This window comes from Pseudomyrmex gracilis, unplaced genomic scaffold (assembly GCF_002006095.1).
Source record: "Pseudomyrmex gracilis isolate BER0280 unplaced genomic scaffold, ASM200609v1 scaffold_2436, whole genome shotgun sequence".
Lineage (NCBI taxonomy): Eukaryota > Metazoa > Arthropoda > Insecta > Hymenoptera > Formicidae > Pseudomyrmex > Pseudomyrmex gracilis.
In genome coordinates, this window is record NW_018023020.1 from 2271 (window position 1) to 18294 (window position 16024).

Genomic DNA, 16024 nt, shown 5'->3' on the forward strand with positions numbered 1-16024 from the left:
CACACACACACACACACACACACACACCACACACACACACACACACACACACACACACACACACACACACACACACACACAAAGGTGTAAAGTCCGTCCATGCAACCTCCACGCGGTGCACTCTGAATAATTCTAATGCATGCGCGCGCGCGCGTGTGTGTGTATGGTACGCGTGCAGGATGTCTGAAAAATTTTGACACAGCCAAAGTGTGAAGGTAGATTAAAGTAATCTAAACCAAAAAGTCATACCAAATTCACAATAAGTTTTGAGCGATTAATTAATACATATGATCCAATGAGTGCATGAGAAGTGATGGTCCGGACTCTGTAGGAGTGTATAATTTAGTTGTGAAAATCAGCTGATTGCAAGAAGTTGTGTCACTTGCCACTTACTTGTTTGCTTCGTCTCTTGCTCTCTTTATCTCTTCGGAGATTTCATGAAGTAAGTCTATTGTGAATTTATAATACTTATTTATAATACTATTTATAATACTGAATTTATAATACCTATTGTGAATTTTGCAAAATAGTACAAAACTTTTCTCTTCAGACTGATCTATCTTTATATTTTGGCTATGTCAAAATTTTTTAGATACCTATATACCCTGTATATTGGTAACAAAAGATAACACTGGCTTGTAGTTGAAGTGCTTACAACTACAATGTTTTTCACATGCGGTGGATTTAACATGCTGGAGAAGAGAGAGAGAGATGCAAATTATTATATTAAGTAATTATTGTGTTTTTTTCTGAGAGAAAATGCTTTGCTCTGATTAGGATTGTTTTTTGTGTGTAACATATTAATACAGTCTGTGTGAAAGAGCCATTGCATTTAATGTTTTATGTTTACTGGATTGTTTGGTATTGCAGAATTGGAAGAATTGAAGTGCTTCTTTATTTAAAGATTTGTATATTTGACCAATATTAGTTTTTGTTTTATAGACAAGTGGCAACCCTCCTCTTAAGTAAAGATGCAGATCCTAATGTCATAATTCCGACATATGGAGTTACTCCATTTCATTTAGTTATTGGCAATGATTCTGAAGAATTTGCAGAAGAAGTTACTAAGTTGTTTTTACGTCATGGTGGCAATCCTAATGTGAGGTACACAAATATTTATAAACTGAATACTTTTGCATTTGTGCATATATAAATATATATATATAAATGTAATATATTTATAATACAATCTTAGATCAAATGATGGAATGACTCCAGTTCATGTGGCAGCTGCCTGGGGCAGACTAAATATATTACAATTACTTTTAGCGAATGGTGGTGATCCACTTTGTTTGGACAATGATGGACACAGTCCATTTCATTTTGCCTTTGATGGTAAATATTTCAAGGCTCTAACATTGCTTTCAGATTATTGTTTAACCTTTCAAAATGAAGATAATAAACCGAAGTTCAATATAGCACTTGGTAAGGTTATCCTTTTTTTAGCATTTGATCAGAGAATTTATTTGACACGCTTATTATTCCAAGCTTTAATTCTTAATGTTACAGATAAGGTCTTAGTAACAAATGGAAATGTAATTGCTGAATACATTGCATTAAAGGAAAAGATAGTAAATTTAGATGAAAATAATACAACAGAGAAGAGTACGCTTATTGATTTCTATAATTGCAAGCCAAACTCTTCGTCAATGATAGATACAAGCTGTGTGACAGATTTATGTAATAATACTATTGAAACTAAATCTATATTGTCTGACAATCTAAATAAATATTCTTTTAAACATAGTCAAACCGTTCAACTTCAAGATCATTCAGAAAAAGACACAAGAGAAGTATCAAATTACTCATTTATTGGACTTGATTTTGATTTTGCAAATCTACATCTTTCCGATGCTGTAGAAAGAGAAAAATGTCTTGTCAGTCAAATTATTAATCAACTTTCATTCTCAGTAAATAACTGTAATATTAATGAGACTTTGAATATTTATAAAAAAAACAATCAACGAGAAAGGAGCATTACAAGTAATTCTAGTGCATCATGCCAATTAAAAGAGAATGAAGATATACCTCATAAACATAAATACGACAAAACTTTAAAGAGTACTTTACACAAACCAAAGAAGAAATGTGTCAAAGATATCTCGAAATCTGCCACTCCTACAAAAACACGATCCTCTAAACAAAGCACTTCCAAAAAAAAACACAAAAAAGTTGTGACTAAGACGCCTTTAACACCTATTCATATTTTTGACAATTCCATTATTAGTATGTCACCAAATTTTAAAACACCTAATCAAGGAATGAAAAAAAATATTGTAAATACATCGCCACTTATCAATGATGATATTATCAGTATGTCACCTAGTTTCACAACATCTGAACATACAAATAAAAGACTGAATTTAAAAAAAAGATTAAGCATTGACTCTTCTTTTCAAGAAATGCTTGAAAACACTAAGAAATATAAAAATCAAACGCAACAGTCTGAATATAATTGGCATAGGAAACGCATTGCTCAATCCACACCAAGAAGAAAAAGACGATCAATATACAAGTATTCTAGAAGGCAAATATTTTATCCTTACCCATATGAAAGTGATGTTACTACTGATGAATTTAGTGGCAATACTAAATTCAAGTCGGTTGATCTAAATAAAACAATATTCTCAGAAGTAGATATGCTACATACAAGTAATGAATGTTTGTCAATAAATTGTAACAAACTTTCAAAATCGGGACAGGAAAATTACGATAATTTTACAATAAATTTCGATAATGAAAAATATGATCAGGATATAGACAATGACCCGAATCTTGTAAATCTAAATAACAGTTTTAATCAAATAGAAAAAAAGAAATCTGTTAACTACTTTAGTGGTAATAAATATATGAAATTCAAAAACACTCAAATAAATGATAAATTTGTAACAATTAGAAAAAACATATTTAAACCAGATAAGGAACCAAAAGCAATAGATATTTCACTTAAGAAATCTGCAAATATGATAAAATCTATTGATTTATCACATAAAGAAGAATTCGTAGACTGTGTTGACTGTGATACTAAGAAATTATTAAATGAAGATTTAAATGTAAACATAAGTAAGATTTGCAATGTACATGCAAAAAATTGGTGTAGTAATAAACTTCATGAAGCTTCGTTGCATAAATTAGATACACAAGCTTGTTCGTTGTCGCAGTCTCAGTTACTTCTTTCAAAACTGAACAAGCACACCATTGATTTCAGTAAGACAGAAGATACATTTAAAGTAAAAGACTCAAACGTATATCAATCGGAAAAGAACTCGTGAGTATAAATTTGTATTCTTTATTAATAAAATTTAACTGTTTTATAAGAAAAAATTCTATAAAATGTTTTATTTAAATATTTTTAATCACACAGGTCTCTACTTTCATTTGTTAGTACTCAAGAAGAATATAAATATGAAGATCTAGAAGAAGATGTGGTTCTATTAGAACGGCGACTTTGTGTCACACCATATAGGTGAGTTACAATGTTTAATCTTTTGTATAAAAGTTATTTACTTTACTTTTAATAAATGAAAGATAAAACTTATTGAAATGATCTTTATCATTCTTTAGTTACTTATTTACCTTCTTTACTAATTGTTCCTCTTATTTTAGTGGAAGTGAATGTGACATCAAAAGTAAAATGACTGTATCAGGTAAAGTGAAACAAAAATATACATGTTATTATACATGTTATTATGTATATGTTTATTATTTAATATAAAATGTTTATTATTCAATATATATTATTGACTGTAAGTATTTAAAAAATTATTTCTTTTATTATGTCTAGATGCTTCGAGTATATCTGCTTCTCAAAATTTACCATTATACATCGACGATGTGACTCTTAGAACAGAGCTTAGACAGTTTGGCGATCTTCCTGGTCCGATTACTAGTACAACTAGACAGATTTATTTAAAGCGTCTTATGCGCTTAAAAGCTGTCAGAGATACCAATACTTCGTTGATGCCACACCTACAAAACAATCAAAAAAATCATATAGAACTAAGTAAACGAATCAAATCTCATCTAGAATTTGGGAATTGGTTAAATCATTTGGATACTTATAGAAGTCTAGAAAAGCATGTATTCCAAGAATTTGCATCACCGGATCCGTCGCGGAGATGGCGCGAAGGCACATCGAAGATGTCTTTTACGTATCTGCTGTTAGATCCGCGCATAACGCAAGATCTACCGAATCGTAACGCTCGTCTGATTGAATCTGAAGTGTGGTCTATTTTTCTTAATTCTATATTTTACATCGGAAAAGGCAAACGCTCTAGACCCTTTGATCATCTCTACGACGCTTACAAAATATGGTCGGGCAAATCAACCATTAGAAATAAAAAAGTCGATAACATTCTCGATATATGGAGCAGCAATCACGGTGTAATTTGTTTACATGTTTTTCAAAATATTATCCCAGTAGAAGCTTATACGAGAGAAGCCGCCATGATAGATGCAATAGGAAGAGAACACTTAGGAAACTGTAAAAATGGTGAATACTATGGCGTCGCGGCAACATGGAGCATGCAACAAAAACAAAAATTCGGTAGATATTTATTGTACAAAGCTTTACAAATTTTTTTGCAAGAAGGTGAAAGCCAACTTTTTCCTTACAATCTTTATGTATAATAGAACGCAAATATAATAATTTGCTTATGCTATTGCGCTAAATTTTACATATATATATGAATGTAGATATAAAAATAATATAAAAAATTTGTACATATATGCTAACTATGAATAGTAAATTGTGAAACTCATCATAGCTTTTTTACTAGATAAAATTTCAAATTATAGAATAATTGTGTACTTTTTGATGAAGAGTTGAAATATTTACATACATATAAGAGAAAATGAATATAAAGTATTTTTGAACATAATATTAGGATATTATCTTCTGTATTGAATAGTAAAACATTCATTAATATTGTAAACATGTATAAAATATGACTGATTAAGATAAGTATTCACTTTTATAAAAGAAGAAAGAAAGAAGAAATCAATATTTACCTCTAGTTATTTATTTTATACAGTTTGTGTGATATTTATACCAAATTAAATATTCGTGACATGCTTTATGCCTCCAAGTGTAACATTTTTATATTTATTAAACCTTGTGTCAATAATCGGATTTCTTGAAGTTCAATAACTGGAATACCCGTGTGTGCGCGCGCGCAAGTCGCAGATCTTGTGGAACTGACCAATTGCAGAGTCAAATCAGCCAAGCGGCCAACGTGATTGATCAGTTCTACGAGACCTGCGATTTGCCTTTAATGTGGAACGCAGCTTTTGACACTTTTGTAGATATAGCGCTAAAACCAGCGGCTGAAACCGTCGTAAAAAACTGGTAAAAAACTACGATAGGATGGCTGCTCTTAGGGTTGCTTTCTAGCAAGAGGATCGATTCTGTATCCATGCAATGTAGTAAAAATTACAAAAGCGAGTTAATTTATTAGGTGTTGACCAATAAGATCATAGATATTTTAGTGAATTCGTTCACTTTTGTAATTTTCACTACACTGCGTGATACAGAGGGTGCTTTAAACTACGTACAGGCGATACCAGGGTTGGGTTATTCGAGCATTATCTATAGTTTTTTACATTTTACAGTTTTTTACGGTAAAATACGTAAAAAACGTATAAAATACGTATAAAACGTATAATATTTATCGAAGTACACTATTATGTTTGTAGAAATGCAAATTACATTTGTCAACAAAGTTTTTAAGCTTGTTGATTGGCCTAGAATAGAAAAGTACTAGAAATTCAAAAATTTCTCTATCCTGTAAGGGCCATTACACATAAAATTCCTTGATAATTTGGATGACAAAAGTTTTCTGCCAATGCAATTGGAGTGATTATTTTATTATTACTAGCCTTAATTCGATAAGTGAGGTTGTTGTTTAATGTTTCTAAAGTCAACCAATCTTCAACAATATCTGCAAATGTTGTACGTGAATTTTCACATTTCTCTATAATTGAACGTATTGATCCATACAAGTCCAAAGAATCGTGTAATTCTTGCTCGAATGTTTTGTCGAAAAGTATACTGACAACAGTTCTTTTCAATTTATATACGTTTTCGCCGACAATTTGTCTCATAGCTGCTAAATTTTTTTTACAAGATTTATACATATCATGCAAATTATCACAAGAGGTAGTATTCGATAATATAATTGTTGCTGTATCACGTTTCAATAAATCTTCTTTCAAATCTAAGAATTCAACAAGCAGATAACGAACTTTATCTACAAAATTTTCATTTAATAATACTTTTTCTAATGATAATGGAAAGAATAAGTTGCAATTTAAAAACCACAAATTATTTTGTTCACTAGTTTTTAGTGTATGATAATCTTGATCTGTGATTACAGAATAAATCATGACAGAGTATTTAGTTTTAATTATATGTAGTGCTTCATTAAGTATTTCTTCTAAATTGCACAAGATATCCCATGACTTTAAATAAAAGGTCTTTCCTTGGATAACTTTAACAAAAGTTACAATTTGCTTGCAGTTTTGAAATGATGTTTCTTTAACCATCAAAATTCTATCACAATTGACTAACGTAGTCAATAAAATTGCTGTTTTCCGCTTAAAAACTGCAAGTTGATTGGCTATACATTTTTTGAACCAAAATCTCGGACCGATTTCTAACAACATGGATCATGGATGTTGGACTTAAAAATTTACTATACACATGATGTAGAGATGGCGCCACACGAAGTATAATATGTATAAAACTAAGCGATGTATTATACTGTACAATACCAAGTATAATACAATGTAAAATACCTCACGTATAATACGTGCCCAACCCTGGGTGATACTGTGTAACACTACAGTCCCTGTAGTAAAAGGCGAAAGATTTATTCGTGTGTTGAAGGGAAACCAGAGTGAGTCCCTGTAGTAGGTTTGGTTTGGTGCAAAATTGGCTCAGTGGACCGAATTAAGTTAGTCCATACGCCATTCTAGGAAGCCATTCCAGGGACTTCTGACTGATATTAGGTTTGGAGCACCTTTGCTGAGCAGTCTTTTCCGTATAAGGAAAGATAAACTGAAGGCGAGTGGTCATGTCCAGTGTGAGGATACTTGTCTTGTGCATGGTAAGAGAAAGGGGAAGGAGTAAAAGCAGGAGTGATAAAAGCAAGAGTTTGGTAAAGCTTAAAGGGATATTTGCGCGCGTGTTACGAAACATAACATGGCGTGCATAGCGCGAATATTGTCTGAGAAAGCTATACTAGCCACTTTGTAGGGCGGGCTGAAGCCACTATGGAAAAGATCTATCAAAAGTTGATCAGATAAGTCTTTGTACATTGGGCAGTTGAAAAAAATATGATCAAGATCCTGGTTTGCGTGACCGCACGGGCAGCCGAGTCGACAATGTTTTTGTTAGCTAGATGCGAACGTGCGCTAGTATGAAATGACCGAATGCGAGATATCAAGGAGATCAAAGATCTAGGGAGGGGTTTTTTGGTACCCTCATACCACGGTTTTCCCAAAACCTTTCCTTTGAGCCGAAAATATCGGAGGCCTTTATACCGGGCCTCAGTTGTAAGAAACGAAGTGGACTCTTCAACCGCCATAGCTCGAAAACTAGGAAAAACTGATCTGGCGGAGCAAGTTTCTGAAGAGTTTGGTTCCGGCATATCTAGAGTCTTTTTAGCGTACTGGTCCGCCATTTCGTTCTCCCGGATGTTCTTATGAGCAGGAACCCGCATAAGATACTTGCGCCTACTCCGGAGAGGACGTTCATTGATAACATCCAAGAGTACATTGGTGGGTGTGGTACGCATGAAGCCACAAACTACACGGGAACATGCATACTGAAGTCTATCAAGGACAAGAGCCTCTCGATCCCCAAGAGGAGACGTTACCTGAGACCCCCAGTCTCAACACCGACCTCACCAGGCCCTTGTAGGCAGTAGAAAGAACACTCGGATAAGCACCCCATTTAATTTCAGCAATAGCTTTGAGAACACTTATTCTTGGAAGAACTCTTTTACGAATTTCAGAAACGTGAGTTTTCCACTTGAGAGCATAATCAAAAAACACGCCCAAAAATTTGACTTTCCAGGCTATTTGTACAGTTTTATTGTTCAAAGAAAACTTAATGTTTTCCTTACGGATTTGCCACTTCATATTTCTTAAAGTATTAAGAGAGTAAAAAGTGGCGACTGACTTTTCTGGAGATNCTGACTACGACTACGTTTACACGCACTGATAAAACCGTTTTAATAACAACCGTTTTCACGAAACTAACCAATCATACACTTTTCTTACACTCTGGCGTTTTTCTTGAAAAGCATACACTTTACACGATGTTTCCCCCACTTTCAAAAAGTGTAGTGTATTAAAAGTGTAAGGTGTACACTTTACACTTTTCGTGTATGCAAGAAAAACAAACCTAAACTGTGAAGGCGAGTGGTCATGTCCAGTGTGAGGATATTTGTCTTGTGCATGGTAAGAGAAAGGGGAAGGAGTAAAAGCAGGAGTGATAAAAGCAAGAGTTTGGTAAAGCTTAAAAGGATATTTGCGCGCGTGTTACGAAACATAACATGGCGTGCATAGCGCGAATATTGTCTGAGAAAGCTATATTAGCCACCTTGTAGGGCGGACTGAAGCCACTATGGAAAAGATCTATCAAAAGTTGATCAGATGAGTCTTTATACATTGGGCAGTTGAAAAAGATATGATCAAGATCCTGGTTTGCGTGACCGCACGGGCACTCAGCCGAGTCGACAATGTTTTTGTTAGCTAGATGCGAACGTGCGCTGGTATGAAATGACCGAATGCGGGATATCAAGGAGATCAATGATCTAGGGAGGGGTTTTTTGGTACCCTCATACCACGGTTTTCCCAAAAACTTCCTTTTGAGCCGAAAATATCGGAGGCCTTTATACCGGGCCTCAGTTGTAAGAAACGCAGTGGACTCTTCAACCGCCATAGCTTGAAAGCTAGGAAAAACTGACCTGGCGGAGCAAGTTTCTGAAGAGTTTGGTTCCGGCATATCTAGAGCCTTTTTAGCGTACTGGTCCGCCATTTCGTTCCCCCGGATGCCCTTATGAGCAGGAACCCAAAGGAACTCAACCCGAGCTTTTCGCGCAAGCAATTCTAAGGTAAGCGTCTTTATTTTATAGATATCTGTAGGATGACTGCCATGCGGGTCAAAGGAGTCGAGGCACCTAAGGACACTTAACGAGTCCGTGGCTATATACGATTGACCGAACTCAAAGTCACTAATGTACTCCAACGCGCAGAGTACGCCCTTGGCCTCAACATCAAAAACCGAAGAATGATTATTGATTCGGGAATAGTGTGTCATACCCGGGTATTCGGACACCACTGAGTACCCTACCCTTGCAGGAGAATTTCCAGAAGGGGGTACGCAAGAACCATCAGTATAAAACACATACGTGGCACGTTTTTCGACAAGAAACGAGGCGAAGGCCTGTTGTGGAGAAGTAGCAGTTCTGAAGGTCAAACCCGACTCGGTGTCCACTGGACACTTGAAGTAACGTACATTGAACGGGAACGCAAGTAACCCCGGCAAAGGTCTCGGTTCAATCTGTCGGATCAACGGAGCAAGGTGTATAAAGACGTCAAACAGATCAAATCGATTATCATCACATATTGGTTCCCAGTTAGACAGGGATTGAGATAGCATGAGATTAAGAGGGTGGTCAGTTCGTGAAGCCACGCGGTATGCGTACTTTCGCATAAGATACTTGCGTTTACACCGGAGAGGATGTTCATTGATAACATCCAAGAGTACATTGGTGGGTGTGGTACGCATGAAGCCACAAATTACACGGGAACATGCATACTGAAGTCTATCAAGGACAAGAGCCTCTCGATCCCCAAGAGGAGACGTTATCTGAGACCCCCACTCCAACACCGACCTCACCAGACCCTTGTAGGCAGTAGAAAGAACACTCGGATGAGCACCCCATTTAATTCCAACAATAGCTTTGAGAACACTTATTCTTGGAAGAACTCTTTTACGAATTTCAGAAACGTGAGTTTTCCACTTGAGAGCATAATCGAGAAACACGCCCAAAAATTTGACTTTCCAGGCTATTTGTACAGTTTTATTGTTCAAAGAAAACTTAACGTTTTCTTTACGGATTTGCCACTTCATATTTCTTAAAGTATTAAGAGGGTAAAAGGTGGCGACTGACTTTTCTGGAGATAGTCTAAGTCCCAGATCAGATAAATGTGCGCTTAGGTTTTTTAGCGCAATATTGAGTTGATGGGCTACATACCTAACTGAAGAATGTGAACAATAAATGACGATATCGTCCGCATACATGATTATCTTCACTGGTAGAGGTAGGCACATTTCAACGAACGACATATAGAGACTAAAAAGTAAAGGGCTTAAAACTGAGCCTTGTGGGACACCCACAGACGTAGACCGTTTCTGTAGTGGAACTCCAGAAACAAATCCCTCAAGGTTCCTGCAAGATATGACTGCAGACACGAAGCTTACGATTTTGGGAGGGAATCCCATAAGTGGGAGCATAGAGAGTAAGACGGGAGGGAGGACATTATCAAATGCACCCTCGATATCAAGAAAAACAGCTCCAGTTACTTGACGATTATTACTAGCAAGCTTAATGTTTGAGACAAAGATTGCAAGGTTGTCGGTACACGAAAGACCCCGTCTAAACCCAAACTGACAGGAAAGAATGATGTGATTGTTTTCGGTCCACCATTCCATTCGTCGACACAGAATCTTTTCTAGGACTTTTAACAAGTTGTTGGCTAAAGAAATAGGGCGGTACGCCCCTTTTCTACCCGGTTTTGGAATGAAAACCACGAAGTAATTTCTCCACTGATCAGGATAAACCTGCTGACTGAACATTTTATTAAACAGCTTTAAGACATAAGTATAAAGCTCTTCAGGAAAGTGTGAGATTATTGCATTGGAAATTAGGTCAGGGCCAGGAGCCGACTTGACCTTAAGAGTGTCTATAACGGACATGAACTCTTCCTTACTTATAGAAGCCTCTAAGAAGGATCGATCATGACAATTACCAGCTACAGGAGGAACACTGCTGAGTAAGTTTGCGTAGTCAAGAACTGTAGGTGGAACGGTGGGAGGAATCTTGTCAAATGACTTGTTTAGACCGTCAAATATTATTGCGATTGCTATGACTACGCGAGTAGTTTCTGGCATGCGTGAAGGCTTTCACAATGCTCCAAACAGAGCCGAGGTCAGAGTTGGCGTGTAACGAGCCACAAAACATCTTGAATGCAGCCCGTTTCTTTTTGCGAAGAAATCTAGAAACCTCCCTAGAAACGTTACAGTAAGCAGTTTGTAACGGAGCCGCCGTGTTACGCGCGGCTTGCCCGGCCTTCCGCCTGCCGGACAGCTCGGTCAGACCAGGATTCGGATGAGGGGAAGGAAGAGATTGCGACACGTTCGGTTTTATGCTGTAACTCAATGCTAATATATTCTTAATCTAACTATATACAGTGCCTTAGTAACGTGGGCTCGGAGTCCTTACGGTCCGGCGGTTTCGCGGCTCGTGATTGGTGCGCGCGTACGGTCGCGGGTCGGTCTCTGCCGACGCGGTTACGGAACAGAATCTTACTGACTAAAGGGGAACATATTTACAATACCACGACGACGCGGGGCTCGAAGCCCTTACAAGTTAACGGTTCGCGGTCTGGGATTGGTGCGGGCGTACTGTCGCTTATCGGTCTCGGCCGATGCGGGACGGAAACCTACTTGCTAAGACAGGAGGGACGCGAGTATATACATCGAGGGGATATTCGGTGACGGCGAACGCGGTTACGCAGGTCGGCGTCGGAGACGCGGTGCGCGGGCGCGTAGGGTCGTTGCACAACGTGGTGCACGCGGTCGGTGGGTCAGGACGGCTACGAAGTAGCGAAAGATGTCCGGGGACGCCGTGAGAACGGCGGATTCGGTGCGCCGTGAGAACGGCGATTTCGGTGCGCCGTGAGAACGGCGGTTACGGCGAGCCGTGAAAACGGCTTTCGGCGGGCCGTGANAACGGCCGAGGGGACGGTCGGTGTACCTGGGCCAATGCCCCGGGCACGNTCGGTGCGGGAACCTTCCGAGTCAGCACCTCGGAGAGGCCAGGATGGGCTGCCCGAGTCAACACCTCGGGAGGCTACGGTCAGGATTCCCCCCGAGTCAACACCTCGGGAAGGAAGGATCGGGTTTCCCGAGTCAAACACCTCGGGGGAGACGTCGCTGGCTCGAGTCAGCTCCTCGAGCGGGTAATATCGGGGCACGGGTGTCTTCCCGAGTCAGCACCTCGGGAAGAAGGAGTTTTGATTCCGAGTCAGCACCTCGGAGATCGGAGAGCGGAATACTTCAAGACAACGCCTCGAAGGTGGTTTTTCGGTTCCGAGTCAGCACCTCGGAGACCTAGGATGCTTCCGAGTCAACTCCTCGGAGAGCGGGATGGGATAGGAATGGTGTCCGGAGCCGGTTTCGCTCGTCTTATATACCCGGCGGCGGCCCGGGCTCGGTCCGGGGCGCGGTGTGCGGTGCGCGCAGGCCCACAAGTGGGGTTCTGCGCCGGCGCGGTATAGTTTTGCGATCGCAGCGCTTGCAGTCCCTACGCTTAGGGCGCATTTCTAAGGCTCGGGTCGAAGTGCACGCGGTGTAGCACTTTCGGTGCGATCTAACGGCTACTTGGGGACGGGTAATAATGTCACGCTCTAGTTTTCTGTATTATAATATATTACATATAAAAATATGTACAGTGACGGGACGCCCCGTCACAAGTTAAGTTAACCAGGTTAGGGTGATGCTTAAACGCATCAAATGCACGTTTTTTCCTTCGAAGTTCAGACGTACAGGATTCATCCCACCAAGGAGTAGGAGGTTTCCGTGATGGATTGGCATAGGTGACAACTTTAGCCCCAGAATTGACCAGCTCCCCTAGAACAAGGTCTGTAATTTGATTATAGGTTACATTAATGTCGAGATTGGGAGTGAGACTACTGGGCTCATCCGTCATTTTNTTAAGTAATTTAGTGCACTGTGACTGGAATTCATTCCAGTCCACATGCTTAATGTGGACAAAAGGGCGACAAGGAATGTTGCCCGAGAATTTATGAAAAACGCGAACATATATCGGGTAGTGGTCACTTCCATGGTTATAATCGTCAACCCTCCATTGACAATACGGAACCAAATCTGAGGAAGCTACTGTAAGATCTATAGCAGAGTGACAAGAAAGATCTGAAGACGACCACGTTCTGTCACCTGCGTTAAGAACATTCCACGATGAGTTGATTATAGCGTCCTCAATTTTCCGTCCCTCACAATTACTGCGGGTGGGAGAGCTGCTCCAAAGAGAACTCTTACTAAAGTCCCCACAGATAAGAGCGGGTTTGTACTTTGAGCACAGGTGGAAAAACGATGACCAGAAGTTACTATCGGTGTAGTTGGTCGACCACCTAGGTGGGCTATAAACAGAGAAGACGTACAACAATTGATTGTTAGGAAGAAATAGCTTGATAGCAACAAATTCCACCATATTCCTTCGGCAAAGATCGGCAATGTTGTCATCAGTAATTATACAGAACTTAATATGCTTGGCTATTACAAAAGCAACGCCTCCACCATGCCGGTTACGGTCTACGGAGACGATCTCATGATTAGAAAAAATAAGCATGGAGTTGAAATCCATGTATGTTTCGCAGAGGGCAGCAAGATGAATGCGGCTCTCTTGTAAGAGATGCTTGACAGTATCTAGTCGTCGGATTAATGAGCGACAATTCCACTGCATTACGTCAAATTTTACGTAAAGATAAGTTTATCGTCGGCAAGAGAGCCGGAAGGAGAGAGTTACAATACAATATTTTCTACAATGATTTTTATAATCATTGTGATAACTTCATCTAAGTTACTATCATTCAAGTCAATTTTGAACTTGTTGTGTAAGATGTTTCGAGCTTTAGGGAGAAGAGCTCTAATTGTTGTGGCTGAAAGATACTCATGCTGGGTAACAGTAGAGTTGCTTCGCAGACTTGCACCACTCCTGGTTCTGGGTATGGGTTTTGTAGTAGGGGGTTCTGGAGTTCCTCCACCAACGCTGCACGGAGGATTGACAGCGTCAGGACGGTTCTCCTCAGGAGAAGAAGAGCCTGCCACTTCCTGTCTCGAAAGTGGAGGTAACCTGGTAGGGTTACGATTTTTAGTTCTACTAGATGGTCGGGGAGCAGCAGTAAACCTGAAGAGGTCCTGAAGAACGAACTCGCCAAACGTGGGAGGCGGGACCTCAGGGAGGGTTTGCCAAGCTCCACGAGAAGAGCCACCACCCTGATCATGAACAGTAGCAGCTTCCTTGAAGGAAAGGTCCTTTATCGCCATAATCTTATGAATATTCTTTTGTCTTAGAAAGGCCGGGCATTTAGGATCAGATGCCTGGTGTTTAAAATCTTTAATCTTTGATCTGATGCAATTATTGCATTCATACACGTCGCTCAAGCAATCCGGTTTGGAATGACCGGACTTGCCACACCGTTCACAGTAGTTTTTGCCACTAGATGACTGTTTACACGTGGAAGCTACATGTCCAAGCCTCTGACAGTAGCTACAACGTTTGACTTTATAAATATAGGGATGTAAGAATACCCTCTTACCCATATAAATGCACGAGGACGGGACGTACCTGGTTCTGAAGCGCAGAAAATAACTGTTTGTATTAACGAGTGTCGAAGAAGAGCTATCTTCGTTATACACCCTGCGCTGCAGTCTAACTGCCTCGAAAGGGGGAGTCCAGGAGCTACCCCACCCCGGAGGGGGACGGATGTTTGAGAGAACTTCTTCCACTGTGTCGTCATCATCTACACCACGAAGGATGTATTGCTTGACCACCCGAAAGCTCCACCTGAAATGCTTTCTCAAGATTTGTAGTCTTGAAAAAATTTCATAAAAGTTCATTCTTGATGTGGTTTATTATTGATATAATAATTATTATCAATAATAAAACATCAAAATGCATTATATATTTCTCTTAATTATTAATACGAGTTAACTATGTCATAATTTAAAAGTTTTTTTTTTTTTTATAGAATATTGAGGAACATTTACTACATATAATATACTATCTATCTATCTATATGTACATTCTACTATTATTAGTGTCCATTTTTATTTATTTTTATTTTATAAATTACAAAAAGAATCTACATAAATAATTACATAAAAATTGCATATAAAATATAAAAATTGCATTTTTATAAATGCAATTAATAATAAAATATTTAAGTAATTTATATTATATAATTTACTTACTTAATATATTCATGTACTATAACATATTGTATGAAGTAAGTACTTTATAATATTCCTTCTGCGAGCAGGTGATGCTGCAGAAGGAGGCCACGGAAAGGGAGCTTGAAAGAGCTCTCAGGGGTAGAAACCCCAGGGGTGTCAACCCCAGGAGAGGTCCCAGGGGAAGGGGACGAGGACGAGCGGGCGACGCTGCACGACCTGTCGCCGGCGGAGGGGGTGTTAGGCCTCCCTCTCCCGGCGTTCGGGCCTGTCGTCCGCCACCTCCTTCTCGTGACAGACGGAGGAGGTCGGACGACGTGGGATGACGGTAAGCCCTGGGGAGAATCCCCTTTCCCCAGGGCCCGAGACGTCTCGCGGGTCAGGGCGGTGTCACGTAAAAAATTCGGGGCCAGTCGTGGGCCCTGCTGGTCGGGCACCGCCCTGACCATTCGGAACAAGTGGTAGGTGGTGGCCGGGGGGAGGAACCGTACTCCCCCCGGGTAGGAGGCACCACTTAGGGCCAAGACGGGACGGAGTGGGGGCTCCGTCCCGTCCTGCACTTCGGCCCGAGAGCAGAGCGGCGGGGAGGCGTGTGCCCCCCCCACCGCACAAAGGGTATAGGGAGGGGACTTAGGTTCCCTCCCGGGAAGCACAGTGTTGCGCGGGAGGGACCCGTGATGAATCCGAAAGGGGTACCGGGTCCCTTCCTCCAACGCGCAGAGTAGGCACACCGTGGGGGTTTTAGCGGGTATACCCTCC

General features: G+C 39.9%; 1 protein-coding gene across 1 annotated transcript in view; it reads left to right on the top strand.

Annotated features, from left to right (window-relative positions):
• The window catches only part of LOC109862821 (uncharacterized protein PF11_0213-like), a 6909-nt gene extending 1552 nt beyond the window's left edge, over positions 1–5357 (top strand). The window contains exons 2-7 of the mRNA XM_020442962.1: positions 943–1104; positions 1196–1425; positions 1510–3268; positions 3365–3466; positions 3607–3647; positions 3785–5357. Coding sequence (XP_020298551.1) covers positions 943–1104; positions 1196–1425; positions 1510–3268; positions 3365–3466; positions 3607–3647; positions 3785–4629 — 3139 coding nt within the window. The 3' untranslated portion in view covers positions 4630–5357. The remainder of the gene's footprint in view (positions 1–942; positions 1105–1195; positions 1426–1509; positions 3269–3364; positions 3467–3606; positions 3648–3784) is intronic.
• The last annotated feature ends 10667 nt before the right edge of the window (positions 5358–16024 follow it).